Source organism: Telmatherina bonti (genome assembly GCF_933228915.1).
Source record: "Telmatherina bonti genome assembly, chromosome: 22".
Classification (NCBI taxonomy): domain Eukaryota; kingdom Metazoa; phylum Chordata; class Actinopteri; order Atheriniformes; family Telmatherinidae; genus Telmatherina; species Telmatherina bonti.
The window spans coordinates 20,147,354-20,172,832 of record NC_136631.1 but is presented as its reverse complement, the minus strand read 5'-3'; the positions used below and the strand labels follow the sequence as shown (position 1 = coordinate 20,172,832).

At 38.1% G+C, this 25,479-nt stretch overlaps 1 protein-coding gene across 1 annotated transcript; it reads left to right on the top strand.

The window, feature by feature from the left end:
* Positions 1 to 13,802: 13,802 nt before the first annotated feature.
* LOC306772195 (uncharacterized protein) lies at positions 13,803 to 23,134 on the top strand (the record flags this gene model as incomplete). The annotated part of the gene is made up of 3 exons (XM_079261610.1): positions 13,803 to 13,874; positions 15,180 to 16,212; positions 22,031 to 23,134. The coding sequence occupies exons 1-3, from the start codon at positions 13,855 to 13,857 to the stop codon at positions 23,132 to 23,134; spliced, it is 2,157 nt and encodes a 718-aa protein (XP_079117736.1). The 5' UTR covers positions 13,803 to 13,854.
* Between the last annotated feature and the right edge of the window lie 2,345 nt (positions 23,135 to 25,479).

The following is a 25,479-nucleotide window of genomic DNA, read 5'->3' as shown; positions in this document are numbered from 1 at the left end:
GACGTTATCAAGTGGAGCTGCCATGGCGGCAAGATCATCCTCCTCTTCAGGACAATTACCACATTGCAAGAAAAAGGTTGGAAGGTTTGAGAAAAAGGCTGAAGGGCGACGTTGCACTCTACAGCAGATATAATGATGTGGTGCAGGACTACTTAAAGGAGGGAATGGCTGAAGAAGTCCCAAAGGACCACACAGTATCGTCAGACAGCCATGTATACTACTTACCTCATCATGCTGTACTAAGAGAGGATAAGATAACAACCAAACTGCGCATTGTATTTGATGCCTCCTCCCATGAATATGGAAGTCCCTCACTCAATGACTGTCTTCTGACAGGACCAAATCTGAACCCAGATTTGCTGAGTATTTTGATCAGATTCAGACTGCACGAAATTGCATTTATGGCAGACATCAAGAAAGCATTTCTGCAGGTGTCACTCAAAGAAAGAGACAGAGATTGAGTGAGATTTCTGTGGTTCACAGGCTCGCCAGCTGAAGAGGAAGAGAAACCGCGAGTGCTAAGAATGACACGAGTTGTGTTTAGTGCCTCCCCGAGTCCGTTCCCACTTGCAGCCACCATGAGAAAACATCTGGAACAGTATGAACCAGATCACCCGAAGGTGGTAGAAACCATCCGAGACTCACTCTATGTGGATGATTTTATTGCAAGTACAAGGGAGGTACCAGAGGCTCATTCACGGACACTAACGGCAAAGAACATAATGACAGCTGCTGGTATGGATCTCTGCAAGTGGATGACAAACTCTCCAGAACTAAAGGAAAAATGGCAGGAAAGCCAACTGGACTGTACTGCTGAGCATGAAGCTCATGGATCAATCCTGAAGGTTCTGGGTTTAGTGTGGAGACCAGAAACTGACGACTTTGTGTTTGATCCCAAATGTGTGCTCACCATCTTGAAGCAAAAACAAAACACAAAACGAAGCGTCCTGCAATCAGCTGCTCGAATATTTGACCCTCTTGGATTCTAGACCCCTTTCACTGTCAGAATAAAGTGTATGTTCCAGGAAATGTGGGAGAGAGGCCTGAGTTGGGACGAAGAGCTACCGCCTGACCTGACAAGGAAATGGCAACAGTGCTGCTCAGAGCTTCCTCAGCTACATCAGCTGTCCATCTCAAGGTGGTACAAGACCTTTGTGCAATCCCAGAACAGTAACACTTTAAGGCTGCATGTGTTTTGTGACTCAAGTGAAAGAGCTTACAGTGCAGTTGCATATCTACAGGGAGAAACGAAGGACGGAGAAATGACAACAAGCCTAGTTGCATCCAAGTCCAGAGTGGCTCCACTCAAAAGAATGACACTTCCACGTCTGGAACTGATGGGAGCTGTTATAGGAGCCAGGTTAGGAAATACCATAATGAAATCACTGCACCTGGACCGGACCCAAATAAAACTATGGACAGACTCAACGATTGCACTGCACTGGATATGCAGTTCTGCTCAGAAATGGAAACCCTTTGTGGCAAACAGGGTTATGGAAATTCAGTCTCTGTCAGATCCAGAATCCTGGTCACATTGTCCAGGGAAGGTGAATCCAGCAGATCTTCCCACCAGTGGACTAAGTGTACAAGATCTAAAGCAGAGTGAACTGTGGTGGGAGGGCCCTCGTCCTTTAATGTTCAAGGATCAGTCAGCAAAGGTGGTGGACAATAGACTGGATCCTGAAATTGACTCTGAACTCAGATCCAAATACCAGATCACTGTGCAGCTCATTAAACATGATACAGGGCATCTCACACCAGTGCTATGCCTGGAGAGGTATAGTAGCTTGAAAACAGTGTTAAGAGTAACAGCCTGGATAAGGAGATTTATAAACAACACACGTAGCAGTACAAAAATGTGTGGTGAACTAACAACAGAGGAGATGCAAGGAGCAGAAAACTATTGGATCAAAGTGACTCAGCGTCAGAGTTTCTGCCACGAGATCAACCTGCTCAAGGCTGGAGAAGGTCTCAACACTGACTCTAAAATAAGAGAGCTAAAACCATTTCTGGATGAAAATGAACTGCTCAGTGTCAGAGGAAGGCTTCAGCTCTCTGATTTCACCTATAGAGAGAAACATCCATGGATTCTGCCTAACAAGAGCAAGTACACAGAAATGTTGGTTCTGTATGAACATGAGAAAATGATGCATCCAGGTGTGAGAGACACTTTGGTACAAGTCAGAGAGAGATATTGGCTCCTTAAATCAAGACAACTGGTACGTCGAATTGGTGAACATTTTGCAAAAGATTTAAGGCAAGGCCTGGACAGCAGGTTACTGCCCCACTCCCAAGAGACAGAATAACTGAGTCACCACCATTTGAAGTTACAGGTGTGGACTTTGCTGGACCGCACTATGTAAAGGAACAGGGATCCATGAGGAAATCTTATGTAGCCTTGTTTACTTGTGCAGTAGCAAGAGCTGTACACTTAGAACTTGTCTCCGATCAGTCCACTGAAAACTTCCTCCTGGCATTAAAACGATTCATCGCAAGAAGAGGACTGTGCAAGGTGATCTACTCTGATAATGCCAGAACATTTAAGAGAGCTGATCAATATTTAAAGGCATTGTGGCTGACCATCAAAGATCCTCAGCTGCATGAGTTCTTCTCAGAAAAGGGTATCTCCTGGCGATTCATCGCAGAAAGAGCAGCCTGGTGGGGTGGATTCTGGGAGCGTCTCGTGCGCTCAGTCAAAAACATCCTGAGGAGAGTGCTGAGGAGAGCAAAGCTCAAATTTGAAGAAATGTGTACCATATTGACTGAAGCTGAAGCAGTAATAAACTCGCGATCTCTCACCTATGTGCACAATAACATTGATGAGCCACAGTCTTTGACACCAGCACATTTTCTAGTGGGACAGAGGCTCACGTGTTTGCCGCCCAAATCATTTCCAGCAGAGACACTCCATTCAACAGTCAAGAAGGATGAAATAACTCGGAGATGGAGATACAGACAGAGACTTATGACTACATTCTGGAACAGCTGGCGAAAGGAATACTTGTTGGACTTAAAGTCGGCCCATCGCTGTGAGACACCCCAACCCTCCATGTTGAAGGTGGGGGATGTAGTACTCTTGGGTGAAGACAATGTACCGAGGCAGTCCTGGAAGCTGGGACGAATCAATGAGCTTTTTCCAGGCCAAGATGGTCTTGTGCGTTCATGTGCCGTTCGCACCAACACTAGAACTGTATTAAGAAGACCTGTTCAACTGCTATATCCTTTGGAAATTTAGATGAACTGTAGTTCATCGTCGGGGAGGATATTGTGACTTATTTGAAGAATGATAGAAGTGTTAATGATCATTCTTAATTCATGGGTTAATTAATAGAGGTTAAAGTTAAATGTTTGACTGAAATAATTTGATGATTTAATAGTTAGGAAAAATGAATCTGTTCCAGAGCTTGGACATAGGTTAGTGCGCCCAGATTTGTTTTTGAGAACTTCATTACCCACAAGGCATATGGGTCAAGAACGCTTTGCTTCTATGGTTTTTTGGCGCAAACGGGAAGTAGTAATGAATATAACAAGGTGAAGTGGAGTCGAAGATTTTCCTCTGTACCTGTGATTTAAGAGTTCACTAAACAAACGTTCAACCGCAAGCCAGAGTCTCGTCTCATCCTTTTTTTTGATGCAGTTCGCTTGCACTGCAATAAGAAGCACATCTGTTTGATTTCTGAAAGATTCCCCCACTACAGGTATTTTTTCAGCTTATAATTCTCTGGAATGACGCTGGTATGAACAACCCATGTCTAAGCATGCGCCAAGTGGGAGATATCGGGTAGAAACTCAGGGTTTTTTTTACAGCCAACTTGCCAGCGAGTGGTTTACCTTACAGAGTCAGTAAACATGGTTACAGACAGGGTAAGGCTTGCCTAACTTTCCCCTAGCTCAGGATTACCAAAGTTTCAAAATGATCTGTTTCCTGGAACGGGACCAGAATGTTCTGATCTGTGAAGCTAAATTACCATCTTTACCTTGGAATATCTGTCTGCCTGCTCACCAAACAATCAACTTAACTTTTCACAGTGGAACTAAACCTGACGAGCTGATTCTCATTCACTTTAACAAAAAACATCATTATGAAATGAAATTTGTAATGAGTTACCCTGAGGATCCGTAATTCAGCCACACACAGGGAGTTCTGGACAAATGACCAGTTTATTGGTGGAGGAGTATGAACAGAAGATCAGTCCCGGGGAGTGGTCTGCAGAAGAAACCAGGCAACAGCTGGGAGGTAAACAGGATGGCAAAATACTCATCCAGGCAAAGACAAGGCTCAGAGATCCAAAGACAGGCAGGGTCGGTAACCAGAAGATCCGAAAGGTAGCGGTATCCGTCGAGGGCAAGGCAAGGAGGGTAATCCAGGGGCATGAAGCAGAGGGTCGGCAACTGAGGAACAATCCGTAGAACGCTGGAACAAAACTAGACATAGGTCTGATTATTATCTGGCAGAAAAGGAGGGATTGGAGGGAGCTTAAGTAGGCAGTGAGAGAAAAGGAAACCAGGTGAACTGAATGAGGTAGCAGAGGCAATTAGGAAGCCAGCAGGTGGATCGAGTAATCAATGATGAGCGCCAGGAGATCAGGGTGGCAAAAACATGACAGAAATTAAATGACATGAAAATGAAAATGAAAAATGAAATGAAAAACACTTTATTAATCCCCAAAGGGAAATTCAATATTGTAGTATATAATAATAATTAATTTGAGAAGGTCTTGTTCCGGAGGCTGATGGCTGCTGGCAGGAATGATCTTCTGTATCTTTCAGTCTTAAAGCAGACCTGAAGAAGCCTCTCACTGAACACACTGTTTCATCACTGTGTTGTGGAGATGGTGTGAAAAATCCTCCATCATCTTCATCAGCTTGTGCAGCATTCTTCTTTGGACAATCAGCTCCAGCGGCTCCAGAGTTACTCCAAGCACAGAACCAGCTTTCTTGATCAGTTTGTTGATTCTCTTCAAGTCTCTGTTTCTGATGCTACTACCCCAGCAGATGCTGCAAAGCTGACTGCACTCTCCACAACAGACTTATAGAAGATATGCAACATCTTGGTGCAGACGTTAAACCATCTCAGCTTCCTTAAGAAGTGCAGTCTGCTCTGACCTTTCTTGTAGATGTAGTCAGTGTTGCATTTCCAGTCCAGTTTGTTGTCCAGCTGAACTCCAAGATACTTGTATTCCTCCACCTCCTCTCCCAGGATGGAAACAGTGCTTTGTTTATTCTTGTTCCTCCTGAAGTCAACAATCATTTAATATGAGATGATTGTCACCGCACCATTTAACAAACTGACTGACCAGTTCTCTGTACTCTGCTTCTTGTCCATCCCTGATACACCCCACAACTGCAGAGTCATCAGAGTATTTCTGCAGATGACAGGACTCAGAGTTGTACTGAAAGTCAGAGGTGTACAGAGTGAAGAGGAATGGTGAGAGTACAGTTCCTTGTGGTGCACCAGTGCTGCTGACCTTCTCAGACACACAACCTTTCAGTCTCACAAACTGGGGTCTGTTTGTGAGGTAGTCATAGATCGAGGTGGTTGTGGAGGTGTCCACCTGTAATTTATGGAGCTTCACTTTATTATAGCTGCACTGTTAGTATTCTGTCTGCTACTCTGAATCCAGGACCTCAACCTTGTGCTGTACAATGTTAAGTAAATGGTTCTCATCCCATATCTTGTCTTTGGAGTTTCTTTTTTTTTTTTTTGCATCGATAAGACGTTACTTCCACCTTTGATGCTGAGGGTACATTTTGTTTATTTATTTATGAACAAATGAGAAGGTCTCCAACTGGGAAAATGTTTGGAGGTGAAAAAATAGATGTGTTAAGTCAAAGAACTTTTTTTTCCACAAAACCTAAATCTGACACAGCAAAAGTGAGAGCAAAAGTGTGTTCATTTTGCACAGCTTTCATCAGCAATTTATTTTAACCAGAGGTGTAGAAAGTAGAAGTAGAAAGTAGAAGTACTGTCAGCTCTTACCAACCAGTTACTAAAACAGGTTAGTTTAATTCGCTCAGCTCCACTGCATGTAGATGAGCCTGTTTGTGAAAACACCCGTTCTAAATGCATTGATAGATGCAAAAACATGGCAGGACTTTATTTTTACTCCTACCTCTACTTTATATACCTCTGATTTTGACAGACTCTTAGTTATAAGTCAGATTTAGACACAAGACTCCTAGTTGTGGTTATCTTTTTCATGATGTTTGGGGTAAAGAAAGCATGACAAAAGTGTCTTTTATTTTTAGGACAATGATTGTAATATTTTCAATAGGTGGTTAAGTTGATATTTGACTGCAAAGGGACTTTAAGAGGTATAACAAGCATTAAACATTATTTTATTATACTAGTAAGATACTCATATAAAAGTAGGTCAGTGCTCCCATTCAAAGTCCTAACTGTGGTTGCCAACTCTAATAGTTTAAAGGACATCTTAATATTTTTTCTTTACATATCAAGTGATTTTTCTCTCACACTCTTCCCCTCTTGCCTTGTTTTATTCTAAGCTATAAACACACACAAATTAAAATTTTACCATGATCATTTTTGTGGAGTTTTATTTACTCAAACCTCCAAATCAGTTACTGGAAACTAAATTTCCAGACTGCATATGTTTGGCTTGGGGCTGCTTGCCAGCTGGTGACTATCTCCTGAGTGCTTCATGGTAGCCTGTTAGTCTTGCCAGTAATATTTCTTAATACATCAATTTGGAAATTTTAGATTTACTTCATTGAAAAGAAGGAGGTAAAACATTGTTGAGAGATAACTATAAGATAAAATGCAACTTTCTACATCCAGTTTTTTCTGCTGGAATATCATTGTTCAGTGTCTGATCAACAGCAGTAAAACACTGTAGTACTGGGTGGTCGGTCAGTGTACTGTTTGCCATGAATGTGTGTGCAATACTGGCTGAATTTCTCATCTTCAAAGAAATGGCTTTGGGTTCCATGGCTGGGTGTGTTTGTGGTGTAACACAGCTCTCATCAAAGTTGCATTAGTGGCTGCAGACATTAGCTCAACGCTGGGACTGCTCGCAGCATCAGACTCTGTTCATGGTTTGGCTCCATATTTTATGAACTTTCTCTCACTTTATTTCTACTTCTAGCGACCTTTTATTTTATAAGACAGCTGCGAAAACAATGTATCTACTACATGTCAAAACTTACGCCCGCTTTCTCAAATCTGTGAAGAGTTATGAAAGAGAGGGGGCAGAGCACAAGTGACTAATGCATCTCACAGCCGGCCCCAGTTGGGGGAGACAGGAAATGAGTGAGGTATTTTTGAAGACATGCTTGAGCCTTCCAGCTTCCTCGTCCAGACATTTCTGAAAACACCTCATTACACACGACTGGAACATAAATAACTCTTGCAGACAGAGTTGTAGCCTGTTTTAGTTTACAATACTGTAACATGGGCTGAGTCTCTACAATAATATGAGGGACCCGAACTATTTCTGAGTTAAAAAAAAAGGCTATTAAAGCTAAGAAATGTCAAATTGTACATATTCATATTCATTTAGAAGCAATTATTACAAGCTTTTGTTTATAAAACATTGCTTGAGGTGCATTACTATTTCTAGTAGAGACAACGGTTGGAAAAAAAAAAACTTTTTTTTTGTTTTAAGGAAAGTTTCCATTTCCAATTGCAGTAAAAAAAACAACAACAAAAAAAAAACCAAAAAAAAACAGTAACATGCAGTGGGCTTTCAGTGACAAGGTCATTGTTAGAATGTTTTCCTTGGCAGTGGTTTACTATTGTTTTCTAAGCTGCTTGTAAAGCAGTTGGCAGGAGCTATTTCTGGTCAGGGAAAATGCAAATCATACCGTAAACAACTTTGTGAGATAAGTTATTTTTCCTGCATGTACGCCTGGTAGATGATATATAACTCTGATTCCAAGATAGTTATGCTGTTAAATGTAAATGAAAACAAAGTGTAAGGATTTGCATATTTCAGATCCCAGAATTTCATTCATGCTTAAACAAAGACAAAACATATCTGAAGCCAGCAACATGTCTCACTGAACTGAACTGAAGTGATCAGCTGTTGGGAAAGAAATGCAGGGCCATCCATGTGGCATGAAAGATAAAGATATTCTATGTTGTGTGTTTCATTAAATGCCAAATGTTTTTCATTTGTAAAAGGTCTCAACTGCAAGCAGACCGGTCCAGCATCCAAAGCCCTCTTCTACAACCCCATCCTGTTAAGATGCGGCATTTGTTTGGAAACAGCATTGCTCAAATACAAAAGGTCTTCTCTGAGAAAAAAGATTGCATGTGGAAGGGAGCATGTGTGGCTCTAAAACTTAAATAGGTTCATCTTTCAGGGTTGATGGTGAACTTCCAGATATACATGTTTCCACTCGAAGGTTATTATTCATTAATGCATTCCCAGAGATGGAACCACAATACCACAGATTAGATTGGATAGATGTGTTGCTGCCTGCAAATTCAAAATATGTGACTTGCAAATTGCTTCATTTTACTTTGTGTGTTGTGACTAACTGGAGTTTTGTAGGTTTTGTATTTGTGTTGTGGTTAATTGGGGATTAATATAGCTTTTGTACTTGCTGTGACGCTTCAGGGCAAGTACAAATTTGTCTGCTTGACACAGCTTCATAGTGGAGCAAAACATTAAATACATGGAAAGAATGAAAAAAGAAAGTGATTAAACAAAAGGCCATTCACACTGTTTACGTCGACATTTCAATGATCTGACGTGTGTCATCATTTCATAGTTTAAAGTTATAACAAAAGTAGGTTGTGGATTGTATTTAAAATAGGATATTAACCACAATCCATACAATTTTCATGTTCTTTGAAACAACATGCAACAAGAGTATATCTGTATATTTAGTTACTTTCATTCAAATAAGGTGATGACTATTAACTATTTTTTTAATGAAGATGTTGTACAACTGCTCATGGTTGGATATTTAGTTGTTCTTTCATATGCAGCTTGTTCCAAGGATATTTCTTGGACTGGGGCAAGATGAATACAACACACTGTTTCGTCTATGAACCAATCAATCATGCAAGTGAATAAAAACATTAATCAAATGAGACATCTTATTTGGATTTTAATCTTCCCACAAAACCAGGAAAGGGTCGTATGAAAAGAGGGAAGCTAACGGTGTTTTGCTGCAGCACCAGGAAGCCTGATTGCTTTGCTGTGATTAGATTGTATGACAGACAAGCTGCTTCAACCCATCAGAGGGAACTGATGGTGGGTAAGTGAATTGCACAATAGCACCGGATAGGAATCATCAAGTAAAAGCTCGCTGCTTTGCTCTGCTTTCCCACCTGCAGGAGGTCACTTTGAAGTCACAGCTCACAAATAAGATTACAGGTCTGTCTTGAAAATAGAAGTAACACCTCTAAGCAAAGACGATCGTGATATAACTGCTTACTGCCTGAGTTATGTCCAGCACTGTATGGGGAACTTGTATTTTTTATGGATCACACTGGTCATTAATTTCCTCATTGTCATGTGTAGAGTGCACACTGGTCACAAGACTCACCAGATTATTTGTCACACATTAATCATGGCTTTTTGTTTGTCCTTTTTAAGGCAAACTTGAGAATCGCCTTCAGTTTTGGATTCTAAACTTAAACGTCTGACTCGAAAGCTTCTTGTTTATTGTTGTTTATTGTCCCGTTCATTGGAAACAAATGATCTCCTCTGATAGGATGTTATGATCTGAGGCTTGATGATCGAGCTGATGTGCACACTACGGACAATCTGATTAGCTTGCACAACAAGGTTTAGCGCAGAAAGAGACCAGAGGGCTAGAACTGATATGAAATTGAAGATAGGTGTTATGAGCATGCTTTTTTATTTGTTGATAGTTTACCTTAGAGAGAAGCCTGAAAAGGCAAAGTTGCCCATAGAATATATAACATGCAGCAGAAACTGCAAAGAGGAAGCTTTTATGAATGTTTCTGTTTTGTTTGAAGAAGTTTGATCTTGTTTTTCAAAGCGTCAGAAATCCAATATATGAAATGATCCAGAAAGACCACCTGGAATAAGAGACAAGTAGAAATGCCTAGATTTAGCTTTGGAACATGCAAACATGCAACATTGAAAACAACGAAGGCACAGTAGATGGAAGGCTGACTACAGACTCACATGTCTTATCAGCCTTTAATTGCATTAAACCGGTTCATACATAGATGGATGGATAGAATGAACTCATAGATTTTTGCCATTAACTAGAAGGATGCTCAACACATCTTTGGGTTAGTTATTTTATATTTTTAAAAGTGGTCATCTGCATGTGTCCTTTGCTCCAAATGCACTTCAATTAAATCATTTAATAAGTCAGACTTTCATCTAACAAGTCCACAGGGGCCTCATATATAAAACTATGCGCAGCAACGATGACTACAGGTAGCATACGTACGGAAAACAGGAAATGGGGCGCAAAAACACTTCCCAATTTATAAAGCAGTACGCATGCACGTCCCACGCCTGTTTCACTTTATAAATCAGGATCAACACTAAATTTTGCACACGTGTGGTAACATCTTGTCATGCCCACTTGTTGACTATAAAAGGTCAGGCAAACGTCCCTGATAAATATTAATCAATCTCATTTCCATGACAGCTCAGCAGGGAAAAAAGAAAAAAAAGAGGCATTTTCTGGAATATGAGGTAGAAATTCTAATAGACAACATTGTAAAATGTCAAAATATATTATTTGGTGGACACGGGATGGACATCACCACCACCACCAGTGTGCTCACTCCCACATATTAGAAGCTGGAGGGGAAAAATACGAGTCCACAGAAACGCTGGAACCAAGTGTGCCAAGTGCTCCTTTGTTTCACTTCACAAAATTAACGCATACAAATGACACGTCTCTGACTCCAGTTTATTTATTGTTAAAATACTGATGTTCCTGTGTCCCAGCTGGGTTGCAGCGCTGCACCGTAGTTGGACAGGGGGAGGCCAGTGATTCCACCTTGTACTCCTCAGCAGGCATGTGCTCACAGAGGACACAGTAATTGCCATCAAGGAGGAGGTGAAGGATGGGGAGGAATAAAGACAACTCTGACAGAAATGAGACTAAACTTGTGAATAAATCAGAATTCTCTGATTCATTACTTCATTTTCAGTATCTGCAGGTAGAGGAAACACCCTGACCGTAGCCTAATGATGGGCTAAAACGTTATTTTAATTGCAATGATTCATTTAGACCTTTATTAGTATGGCAGCCTCTGTACAACTTATTAATTGTGTAAAATGCCTTTTGTAACATGTAGAACTGCTTCGTTTCAGAGCGTATATTAGTGGTTGACGTTTTATGTAATGGAGTACAAATATCAAAAGGAATTTTCTTTTTTTTTCGCAAATGTTGTTAATGTACAACATTCTGTGTGAAAGTTTATGTTTCTTGTTCTTGTTCTTATGCCACTTGATTCCTTGTGAAACGCAGGACCGCAACAACACTCCTCCATCGCACTCGGTTCTGGCCGGTCCTCCTTCGGTCAGTCCACATTTTTCCGACAGCCTTCATCTCAGCTTCGATGCTTCTCCACCAAGTCTGCTTCGGGCAAAGTTTGTCTTTGACTTTGAACAAATGTCTCAAATTTCACACTATTTCTTTGGTATTATGATCTGCCTTTGGTGTCGTCGTTTCCCGTTTCTCCAGATTTTGTGCGTACACCAGGGTTAGAGTGGAGACAGAGACATTTTTCTGCCAAATCGTGGTTTTATAAATCCCAATAACTGACAATAATTGGTGTACACACGGTTTTGTGCGTGCTACAGCTTTATAAATTAGGATCCAGAACAAAGTTTTAAGCTAAGTTACATAGCTCATCTTTGAACTGACATTAGTTATATTATTTCCCTTTCAGCTCTGCTGTTTCAGGGCAAAGCCGCAGTATTACTGCATGAATAAACTTAGATCACAGAAGTAGATAAAAAAAATAAAGCAACAAGGAGGTAATCCTTAAAAAAAGCAGATTTATAGTTACTGTAGACTGTTCATTTGGGTCAACTAAAGGATGTCAGATTTCTTTTCATTGACAAGAAGAAAAATGACTGTTTGTGATTCTATTGAAAAGAGAAAAATGGAAGACACTTTAATATGAGCAACAGCTCGGGTTGAGACAGAGCAGACGCTTAATTGTCAGGAGTTTATATTAAATACTTGATGCCAAAACTTCCTAACGTATATAGTGCAGTAAGTTGTGCCTGTGATTCCTTAAATGGTCACAGTCTGTAGGTTACTTGTCTTGCATTTGCTCATATGAGCATCTTGATGCTAACTTTGCTGCAGAACGAGCTTCCCTTATATGAGCCGTCCTGCTGAAAGAAATAGTGATGCAAATTTTTCTCTTGATGGACAAAATGTCTTCTCAGTACGCTACACACTAAATGTTTAGTGAAGGATTTGAATTTTAAAACTTAAGCAACTATTTTTTTCTGTAAAATCCACAATCACAACATGTAGTGTGTGTTGCTTTTCGTAGATGTGGATTCCAGTCTTCTTAATGCGCATATTAGGCTTACTTTTTGTTTATCATAGTGTCACACACATGCACACACACGCACGCACACACACACACACACACACGCTCACAAAGTTGTAAAAAGGATGTTGACCTAAAACTGTTTATGGAGTGTGAAACTATTTGGATCAGCAGCCCGCATATCAGGAAAGAAGCCTTGTTTTCCACACTTTGACAACAGCTGGTGTTATTTTTCAATCAGAACGTCAGACTGGTGATTCTGTAACCAGTAACAAGCCATTCCCACAAAAGTTATGGATTAAACTAAAACACATGACATGCTTACAGATAAGGTCACATTTTATTGCAGTCAAAGAGAGTGATTAACAATTATCAATAGATATTGCACATAAATGGCTTGATTGGTAAACACCAGCAGTAGTTTGTGGCTTTCCTGATGTAGATCCTGTTGCCCTGAAAAGAATGTAAACATGCTTTGAACAGCTTCATCCTCTTTCTTCTGATCACAGTAGCACATGTAAATCCATAATAATAACTGAGTGGATTGCTAAATATCTGGACTAATAAGAACATTGACAATGACAGTGATATAAATAGAACCTTAGCCACCAAGACCACCATCTGAGTGGGTTTTATGAGGTTAGGTTTTAGCAAATAATTCTAATTTGGTTCAAATGAACTTTTTAAACTTTATTGATTCCTTTTTGATATAACAGTGCAAAAAGATTTGAGCAGATTCTGCATATATTTTTATGTCACTATATAGGGGTGCCTGTAGTATCAGTTTCCTTTCCATTGTTTAGCACAGTTATGGAAAAGATAACAAATAAAGGAAATTTCATGGACTTACAACTTTCAGAACAGGTCTCCAAGATCAGGATTGTTGAAGCTAAATGATATCCTGAATTTGGAGTGTATTTTCTGACTCAACACATTCCTCTGGCATATGATTTGATTCGCTTCCCCATGATTTATGGAAGGTTATTGCATCATAGTCCAACCACCTGCTTGACTAATTTAACAATGACTAGCCAACACAGAGAGAGAGAGAGAGATGTTGTATCTTTTTTGCTCAATTAACATAAAAGGGGGGAAAAGGTGAAAAAAAAAAAGTTATTACCTGTGTCAGATTAGAAACCCATAAACTTGATTTGTGTAATTTTTCTTCTTGTTGTATGAGGAGGACAAGGGACAGTTATGGGAGGTACTCAGGGAGCATGGGCACTAATGTGTAATTTTGCCTGGTCTTTGAGGTTGACGTCACTGTAATCACACTTGTGAGTCAGACAGCTGCAGTAGTAGAGTGAGACAGTATGCAGAGCAACAGTGAAGCAGAAATCTCTGGACATTGCACATCTGGATACATTCAAGGGAAAATGACTTTTCAGCCAACAAGGTATGTATAAACATTATATGCTTTGAATGATTTTATGTAAGCTGTGATATATATTGGTAATTTACCGTATTAAAAAACTAACAGTCCTATTTATTATGACAGCAACCATGTGGAAGAATTTGTTAGATGTATGAACAGAGCTGTAGTTCAAATAATTTCTTCATTAATCTGAGATTTGTGAGAATTTCAAATCAAACTTAAAAATGAATCTAAGTTTGATCTGAATTTATAATCAGAACATGTGAAATTTATATATATATGATGGTGACATTTAAGCTCAGTATTGACTAAATGAGATCAAAGGTTTGTCAAAGCCTATTATTTTCATATTCTTAAACACTTAATTATAATAAAGCACCTGTTGGATCATCAACTTTAATATTAATTTTACTCACTGTTTTGATGGTAGCTTTTTCTACATTCACCAACAGCCAAAAAAAACTTGAGAATTTTGATCATTCAAAGTCTTCCTTGCATTGCAGCCTAAATACAGTAGTTTTGATGTAATAGAAGGACAAATGAGAAAGTACATGTCTCATGCTGACACTTAGGGACACAAGGGAGTCCTAGTTGCTCATTAGTGGACTGTTGAAGTTAATGTAATGTATGAGGCAGCCTGACTTAAAAGAATTAGAGGTTCACAATTAAATGTGGCTGTTAAGACTCTGTTTTCATGATTATGATAGTGCTTTTCACCTGGAAAATCTCTAAAATATTCATTTACATTTTCATGGGAGCTTTGACTAAATCATCTTTGTTAATTAACAGAAAAGCTCACAGCTTCAATGAACAGTTTCTGAGGCTTTACAAACTGAAAAAGTCCCCTGTAATGAGTGGGTGGCCAGTATGTACAGCTTTGCTCCTGTGGAAACACAAGAAAAGTCATGGAATGACCATACATAAACATTTCCACTGTAGGCAGAGGTTTTCCATAAAAGAAATCCCACAACAAATCGCATGGTTAAACGTTATAATCAGACAGTCTATGAAGTTTATTTGGAATTCAGTATATATTTTCGGTACAAAAGGGTAAAAGAACATTTCTTTCAGTATTACACATGGGATTAAAACACCAGGTCATGACTCACTCGTTTGTTTAGGAAATATTCAAATAGAGCAAGCAGTCACTTAATAGTTGACCATCTGCAAAATATTTATTAGAGACAGAAGTATTTATCTTCCCACCTGTCTGACTCTAAGCTGCAAAAGTTCATTTTATGAAAAATGCTAAATTGTTTTACTTATGTTTGAATATTGACTTGACTTCATGTTTTTGTGTATGAAATGTTTCCTATCTCTACACAGCATCCCAGTTTTAAGCATCACAAAACTATATGATGACCATAACAACACCAATGGTACTGATTGTCCAGATACAGAAGCCTGGGAATGGATCTACGCCAGTCAGCCGGTGTATATCCTGATCATCTGTGTGCTGGGCATCATCTTCAACCTCTTTGTCCTGCTGGTTTTCTGCCTCCACAAGAAGCCCTGCACTGTGGCTGAGATCTTCCTAAGCAACCTGGCTGCTGCTGATCTTATCCTAGTGTCCTGTTTGCCCTTCTGGGCTGTCAACATTTACAATGAATACAATTGGCCTTTTGGCCAATTCATGTGCAAAGCTGTCAACGTAGGCATTAAAATAAATGTCTACTGCAGCATTTACTTCCTTGTTCTGGTTAGCATAGATCGCTATGTGGCACTGGTGCATACTCTGTCACATGGAAGAATGCGTCGGCCAAAGTATGCCAAACTAGGTTGTTTCCTGACATGGAGTTTCGGCTTGTTGCTCAGTTTGCCCACTTTCATTTTTAGGGATGTGAATTATTTACCTGAATATAATGTTCACGCATGTTATCTTGAATATCCAAACCCGACAGTAGAGCTATTCTATGATGGGATGTTGATCATATTGAGCTTTATTGTTCCCATTTCTATCATCTCATTTTGCACTTTGAAGATTGTTCAGGCTTTGAAGACCCAGGCGATGGAGAGGTTCAATGCTGAGAAAACGGAACAGAAGGCCACTACTTTGGTTCTTGTGGTCCTCTTGGCCTTTTTGATCTGTTGGGTGCCATTCCATCTGATCACTATTCTGGATGTGCTCGTAAGAGTCGAGGTTCTGGGAGGGTGTGATCTCACATCCACCTTGGAAATCTGCAACCAGATCTTCACCTACTTTGGCTTTTTCAATAGTGTTCTCAACCCTATTCTGTATGTTATTGTTGGGAAGAACTTCAGGAAAAAGGTTCAGGAACTCCATAAGCAGTTTACCATCAGGAGAATGAGAACAGCTGAATCTACTCATTCAAACTTGTCTTCTACACTTAAGACTTTGGTATAAAGCACCTGTAAAATATTCCAAACAATGGACTGAGTGAAGGACGTCAATAATGGGGAGATATTTTATGATCTGTCTCTAAATTTACTTTAAAATAATTCAAATGATAAACCCCTTATTTATAGCTATATCCATAGTCATTGTGTTATAGTATTTCTAACTAAGTACTTCGTGCCATATGAAAAGCATGTATTTAGTTTTATATGGACAAATCATTTTTTTTTTGTTTGCTTTTTTTTTTTTTTTTTTTTATGGTTGTGATAGTGTGATAAATTTGTTGGTTATAAATATTAGCAAAATGTAATTATGTATATTTGTAAATATGCCCAGTGTATGTAAATACAAAATACATATACTATAATATAAGTAAAACGATTTTCATTATAACACAATTATTCAAGTCTATGGTGTTAAAACTTGTTTGAATCTTTACAAGAGCTCTAAATCTTAAGCACAAGGACCAGCACATGGTGGAGACAAGACAACTGCTTGGTAAGTGTTTTACGGTATTTCTGACTCATTTCATGCAAAGTTAAAACAGGATTTTGTGAAAGATTTTCCAGTGGGTGACACACAAACACTCTGCTGTCTGTGGTCTACAGATATTTGTTGTCTCAGACCTTTCTCCCCATGCAAACATCTAATGGTTCACTGTTTATTCATTGTGGGTTGTGGGCAAGAATACACCCTGAAAAGCCCTCATAATAGAGGCACGCCTTGACTAACAGGAAAATACATCTTACAATATGTGCCAGGGTATAAAACTGCTGTGGAACAAAAAACATTCAAGCAGACACAGAACCTCAAGCTGTAAAATTTCCGTCAAAAATAGATATTTTGGCCTCATTTCACTTGTAATTTTACTCATTTAAATTTTTTTTTTGTCTGAATTTAAGAATTATCCTGTCGAGCTTTTAATTCTACAAATTATAATGGGTATTATTCTGGTGCTTGCAGATCATATTGAATCAAACATCACCAGTATAAGTTTAGAGATTTGTACGTTTCACATCCAAATAGTGCATTAGTGGATTATCGTAGAAGTCAACTTAGATTTTTCTTGTTGCTGTTTTTTTTTTTTTTTTTTTTTTTTTTTTTTTTATCAAAACTTAAGTCATTGCATGGAAACCATTTCACCATCTGCAACTTTTTTTGAGTGTTAACATCTTAATATATGTCAAAATGAAATTCTCCAGGCTTTTTATTCCCTCGTCTTCCCATATTCCCTGAGTGCTGCAGGAATGCAGCACCAAGGAACTGAATAAAATAAATAAGGAGATAAGCAGAAATATTTACTTTATTTATGTTATACAGTCCCATAACAGTGTTAAACTCCAGGATGAATAAAAAATAAAAAAAAAACACAAAAACTATAAATATGTTAAATGCTGCAAAAGCTAACGGGGAACTTTTGCTTCACTGATCATTAAATACAGCAAATATCACTTTACCATGGTGAAGTTGTGATTTTGGAGCCTTTAGAACCATTTTGGCACCAATAACAGAAGTTAATATTTGCATATTGTTGTGCTGGCATGAATTATGAGGCCCTGGCTGACTCTGGTCCACAACATTGCTCAATTTTGTTGAGGCTCAGGTGCACTTGTTTGTGCTGTCTTAAAGTTAACCACAACTGTGCAATTAGGCTGAGATCTTGAACTCAGCTGAACCACAGCAACATCTGGATTGTTTTATTTTTGAGTCATGTATTTGTAAATGTTCTTTCTGTGCTTGCAATCAATTTAGGCTGTCACATGGCTTCATATGACTTTAAAATATTTTGGTATACATATAAGTTCATGGTTGGCACAGTGATAGCAAAATACCCAGAACATGTATACTGGCAAAATAAAAGCCCACTGTAGTATTTGAAAACTACGGTGGGCTTTCAAGCTTTCAAGCACCTAAAACCAGCTTGAAAACTGGTTTTAGGTGCTTATAAACTGCACTTGATTTTTGGCAGATATGGAGCCGTAAACATAACCAAACAACTCCATATAAGTTTTAATTTATTTTCATACTTATTTAGACTTTTTCTAATTATACTGACATGAACATTATTCATCATTCAATATTCATACATCATCTGTAGCCACTACTGCCCTCAGGCAGACTGATGGAAACTTATCAGCCAATCCAAACACTAGTAGCTAATAGAAATGGGAAGAATAGAGAAAAAATATCAAATACATTCAGGTGGATAAGCAGAGTAAGACATTATGCTTTAGCATTTTGACATATCTATATTAAATGCCAAGGGGTCTCAAATAATGCAGGTAATGAATAAGTCCAAACACTCCTTGAATAAACTCTATTTTAATGAACAGCTAATATTCAAAGAAATTGGATGGATGAAAGTACCTAAGTGAATAACAAATAAATACATGAAAACATTTAGATTTTTAATGAAAATTGGAAAAACTTACCTCACCTACAAAAATTCCATAAAGTTTTCAGAAATAAGCTCATTGTGTTTTCCCAGGGTGTCATTTGATGAGTAATGCATTACATTCAAAGATCCTATTTACCTTTTCATCATGATTTTTGTTCTTTACATTTCTTTAAAAAGCGTTATTTTGTACATCAAAAATCCCCAACAGGGTAAAACCAGATTTTTGCTTTTCACAATCAAATGTGAAATATGGGCCTAAGCAGATAAACATAACATAACATAACATAACATAACTTTGCTGGCATTGAAACTGCCCTGTTGCATATGCACCGGTGTGAACTTGCTATCTGATGTAGAGTAACTAGTTTCAGACTTTTACAGAGCTTTTGAGAAAATATTGCTTCAATTGTGCAGATTTGTCCACGTAACAATGGATTTTATTATTTACCTGCTGATCCTCATCTGATGAAATAGCAAACTCCAGTTGCTGCAGAAGCAGCTTGCAGTGGCACTTCCAACTGCCAGGACCTGCCATGCAAGTCACCACAGCCTCTCAGAGCCTGTCTGTCTGTCAATAATTTCTGCTTTATAATACCCACCACTTCTCCACCCACCTCCCCCTGACCTCGCACCTCAGCACCCGCTGTTTCTGGCATTTTCAAAATTATTTAACCAGTTTTGTCAGTTTACGATATGAGAAATTTTCTTCTCATAAACACACACGCTACAACACGTTCAGAGGTTATACCAGAAAAACTGGTAATAAGTTTGTTTGTTTTACAAAGGCAGTGTCTGAGGTAGGAAAATATTTTACTTAAATGTTTTTCCAAAAAGCTGAAATCAGATTTTACTTTATGTAAAAATTCACTATTTTTAATTAATTCCATGTGGACTTGGGAATTGCTTTCGCAGACTTATACTCTGCAAAAGCTTGTGGCTTACTTTCCTGTTTCATGATGATGTTGTTTTTTTAAGGTGCTGGGATGAGTTGCTTGACTGACCTTGTGTTGAAACTGGCTCTTACAAGCATGATGCAAGAGACACATGAGAAGATAAAAATCTATGTGCATTGCAGTCTACAGGAAAAAGTATAAAATGCTTATTCGTTTTACCTCCTGCATTAATTAAAGACTCCCAGGTATGAAAAACACTATTTAATAATGTAGATCATTTAGGTGTATTTGAAGCCTTTAACAAGTTGACAAGAAGAAAAAATCTCCAATGAAAATCATATCTAAGTTTTTTAAAAACGTCCTGAAGTCTTTAAAATGAACATAAGGTCAAAGAGTTTGAGAGTGTTTATAATTAGTTTTTTTCTTCTGAGGATTCATTTGAAGGGTAACTCAGTGAGGGAAGATTAAACCAAAGACCAGTTAACAGCAAATACTTTGACTTGTTAACCTTTTAACTTTCATGCAAATTAAAATGCCAGAGAAATATGTTTCTCTGTGTGTTTCTTTTTGATTTGGACAAAGATAAACAGAGTAAATGCTTGTTAGCAAATGGTTGAGATGTTAAAAAAATGTTAATGATAATTAACAATAGTGAAATGATTGAAATTTGAAACAATACCGTTATAAAAAAAAAACACTTAGTGTGGGTTTTACATACTCAAACCAGAGAGGATTATTTCCATAATCAGTCACTGCAAATTTGCCTCTGCCAAATGGTAAACCAGGACCTCAAAGACTTAACAAGGAACAATTTACATGCAATGTCCTTCTAGCCGGGGCACCAGGCTGTCTTTTCCAAATTATTTTTCAGTCTAGGTGGGGCTGATCCCTAAAGCTATCTTTTTTAGACAGAAAAAGAAGCTGAACGAGAAATAAAAGACATAGCGGTTCTTTCTAAAACCATAACCTTGTCAACGGGCAAAAGCTGGGTTTGAGTGAATGGCAGACTAATAAAGAAGCTTAAGAAAGTGAAAAAGGGATTTAGCAGTAAAAGTGGAGCTTCACACGATGTAACATGGCCATCTTTAGCTGCTGGACAGCAATTGCAGCAGCTGCAACTAAAGAAGTAACAAACTGATTAGAAAACATTTATTAAATACTTATAGAAATGTAATTAAGGCTAAATCTGATTTTAAAAAGAATTTTTTTTATAAGATTTTAAAATGATTACATGAGTATTAAATTAAACATAAGATATTTTCTGTGTAGAGTTAAAAGTTCTTCTTTTTTATGCTTTGCTGTTTAGATGCCATTACTTCATTATTAGTTGTTTTTTTTCATTTAAAGTTCACATTTTGCTGATGCAATCATTTTCATTAAAGACATTTCATGCAGTGTGATTCTATTTCCTGTTAATCCAGAGGATGATGGTGCTTACATGAAAAATGATGTATGTAGTATGACATATCCAGTCCCTTTTGTTTTTAACACCAATATTCAGTAAAATAAGATTTCTTTTAAAATGTGTCTGTAATTATAAGGAATCAATATTTTATTAATAGCTAGCCATAATCCTACACTGGCACCTGTAGGAAATTATTCCAAGACAGGGGGTGCTTTGCAGGCTTGTTTTGAATGCACTGAATGAATGCTAACACTTTCCCAAACATGGTGAGATATTAAACTCTTGGCTCAGGGTGGAGAGGAATGTAACTATATATACAAATCATTCACAGGACAACTTTCTTCACCTCCACGGTGCACTCTTACCAGAAGCTCCATGTAAAAAGCTAAACCCTGTTTCACGTTTACATCACCCAGACTTTAACCAAAGTAGGAAGATTTTTCATGTCCGACACGGTAAGGAAATGCCAATTGTCATTTTTTATTTGGGTAGGAGAAGCGATACAAAGTGTTTTAAAAATGTACTGTGCTGTTTGGAGACACTTTATTGGGCATATGTCCATGTTTGAGCACATAATTGGAGATACAAAATGGCTCTACATGTTCATCCATGAAATCATTTAACCACACTGAGTTCTCCACACCAGTCATCCCAGCTACTTCATTGAGATCAGTCTTCAGCTTAAAGTTAGTATTGATAACTAGATACTACATGGAGTTTGTTATTTTAGGGGAAAAAGTATTCTTAAGTATTGCAATATTGTCCAATAATAAAACTCTTTTCATGCTTAAAATGTTAAAATTCCAAGTATTTTATTGAGTGCCCCATTAAGGGGTGAAGTACACAGGGATTTGCAAGCAACGCATAAAATGGGGGAAAAAAAACTGGAATTTGTTAAATGTGGTTAAAGGAAAATAAATTACATGACCCTGTGTGTATATGCTTTCACTGTTCAAATAAAGATACATAAATTTTTTTTAATATTTATTCCTGAGTTGAGTATTTGATGTATTTCTACCACAACTCATTTCAGTTTATTTTATTTATTATAAAAAATCATTTATGTTTTATGAACCCAAAATAACATTTCCCTGAGGAATTATGCATAACTGTTTTATTTTATAGGCTATGGAGTCAGTAAACGAAGCATCGCTCTGGTCGCAAAACAACACCACATCCCCGTCCTTTAACTCCTCAGGACCCCATTTTTCTACAGAGTGGGACCTTGTCCGCACCATCATCCCCCCTTACATATTCACCTTATCCCTGTTGGGCCTTCTTTTTAACGGCTTTGTGCTGGTTGTTTTCGCAGTCCACAAGGACACACTGACTGTAGCGGAGATCTACCTGAACAACTTGGCACTGGCTGACTTTATTCTTTTGTGTGGCCTCCCTCTCTGGGCAATGTACATCATCAATGGGTTTAACTGGTTATACGGCGATGCGTTATGCAAAATTGTCAACTGTTTCATTGTCGTCAATTTCTACACCAGCATCTATACCTTGGTCATAATTAGCATTGACCGCTACTTTGCCCTTGTGAAGCCCATGAAGGCCAGGTGGTTAAGGCGTACACTGTATGCCAAGGTGTGCTGCGTCATCATTTGGATATTAGGGCTTTTGCTGAGCGTGCCAAGTATGGTTCACAGAAAGGAGAAATACATCGAGGAGCAGGAAATAACAACCTGTGTTCTGGACTACGCCCACGGCAGCTATTGGAAGCTTTCCCATCAGATAATGTTGAATGTTTTGGGCTTTGTGCTTCCTGTTCTGGTCATTGTTTTCAGCAGTTGCAATATAATCAAGGCTCTGGACCAGAGGAAGCTAAATCAAAATTTTCAAGACACCAATGGCACAAAGACCATCTCTCTTTTGTGTGCTGTCACAATACTGTTTTTACTGTGCTGGGGTCCTTTCCATGTGTTTAACTTCCTGGATACACTCTGTGATATCAAAGTGTTGGATGAAGCACTGTGGTTTCACACTCTCGATGTAGGAGGACAGGTTTCGGTGTATCTGGGTTTCCTCAACAGTACCCTGAACCCGCTGCTGTATGTCTTTTATGGACAGTACTTTTGGAAGAAAGTTTGTGCAATCTATAGAAGAGCTAGACACCAACACAGAGGATCTGACATGACTACATACCAACGTTCAGTTGCATCCACTTACATTAACAAAACAGAGCAAATTAAGCCAGTGGTCATTTTTAATGCCAAAAATCAAATGTGAAGCTGATTACATCCTGCCATCCACTTCCTGTAGTGCTTATGGATGAAAAATTGAGGATATGGCTCTCAGACTCTTACTTCAAGAGACATAACTCAATAATTATGCTGTTATGTGGTTAAGCAGCATTTTGAGAGGATGTTTATTTTATGGTTCAATAAAATAATGGACGCAAATAGAAATTATGTATTTTACAAACAAGAAATGGATGCAGATTTTAATTTTACCGGCTCCATAATAACATTTATTTCTTGCTCTGTCAACACATTATGTGCATATTTGCTTGTTTGGTGTGTTTAATGACTTCATTTCAACTGGCATATGATGCTTTTATGTGATTAAATTAGTTTTTTTTGTCTTTTTTTTATGCTGATTATTTCTCACAACCCAAGTCACTATGATAGAATGATTTCTAAAGTGTTTGAGAAGCATTAGGAATAATTCCTTCTTCTTCTAGCAGAAGGAAATTCTTCCTCCAGCCTGCACATATATGCCCTCTAGTCAGTTAATATCAATAACTCAGCAGCAAAAGTTGATTAAAAAAATTCCTTTTGTGTTTTCATTTGAACTGGTTTGACATGTATTTCTGGTGGAAATGTCAGTGGTATTTATTTGTCACGTGATCTCTTGGTAATGTTGTAATTTCCAGCCTTCATGTTTTGATTTTGCCTTTTATTGTTTTAAATATTATTGGTTATCATGAACAATTATCTCTAATTATACTGAGGCTCTGTTTTGTATAGAAGTAATATTGTTATGCGAGTGACTGTATGTTTCTTAATGAAGTGATGCACATTGTACTCCTCGTGGAAAATATTGAAAGACAGAATTATTGACTCTGGGTTTTCAGATATATTAAAGATAGTCATCATTAATTAGTTTAATCTGCATAAATGTGCCCATACCTTAAAAAGGGATATTTGAACCATTATGACCAAGCAAAACCAAACACTGCAACATCTAACATTTCTTTTCCTGCTTGATATGATACTAATGGGCTGTTAATTTTAGAGGACATTTTCTGATTTAACTATTAGATGACGAGGAAATGGAGAGGCAACAATGCAAGTAGTCTCCACCTAGCATTAAACTTTCTGTGAGCTGACAATTATTCGTTATTATTATTCATTATTTTATTCAAACCAGTTTTTTCCTTTGTTTTTTTTCTTTTCTTTTTTATGGTATGTTTCAACAAAATATTCAGGTGTTATTGTAGAATCTAATTTTCCTTAAAGCTACATTGTGTAGTTGATATAAGGCATATAATCTTACAGAGCTGCTTAAAATCAAATGTACATGATTAATAAAACAAGTCTTTGCTGCCTGCTGCATTAAAAACTATACACAGCATTGGATGTGTTTTGTGGACTGTGTAAAATGGCTCAAATATTTCTTCAATTACTCATTTTTAGTCTCATCTTAGGTTTATTTCTACTGAAACACACCACAGCTTTGTTAACAGCAGAGACAGACAGTGACTTCATCATTTGATAAAACTGTCAACATACATGTTCATTTCATTCACAACGTGAAGTGTTAGGTTAATTATATCACAAGCTTCCTTCACTCTGGGTACTTGTCTGAGGAAGAAAAGCTGAGACGACATGGCAACGGTACTGCTGTATCCAGGTATTTAAAGAGATAAACATTTTCTAGACTTCCAGAACTATGTTTACTTAGTATAAATGGCAGACTTCCATCCTACGCTTTATCTGTACTTTTCCATGGAACCGTTCCACACACGCACACCAGAAAGCATGACAACGCTTTTGTTTATTGCCTTTGGCCGGGTGGCATGGAAAGGTCACAACAGAAATACTCTGCATGCAGCCCCGAAGTCCTAGAATGCAGTATGAACAAACCTGCAGCCTAAAACATATTCACTGTGATAACTGACCAGAATAAAACTTGAAGACATGGATCGAAAACAGGTTGTAAATAAAATGCAAAAAGCACGTTTATCCACAACGAAAATATCAGAACTTGATAATTAGTCTAGCACAATCCACAGGACTTGGCTTTATCTTAAAATGACACCCAGTTCTACCTCTTTGTCAAGCCGAACTCCACCCTCCTACCAAGAGATTAATTACTGATTCACCGCATTAAAAAAAAAAAAAAAAAGACAAAAAACAGCTGCAAAACAGAAATATTATTAATAGGGACCAAATCCGCCACCTCCAAATCACCTTCGATCTTCCCTAAAAACACTCCATTAACTTCAACTGGTTCAGAATACAGCTGGTTAGGTCACCACAAGAACCCATCCATCCACCCATTACATCAACCTCTGTCCCACAGAAGCTCCCCCCCCCCCCCCCCCCCTTTTTTATTTATGAGAGTATTTA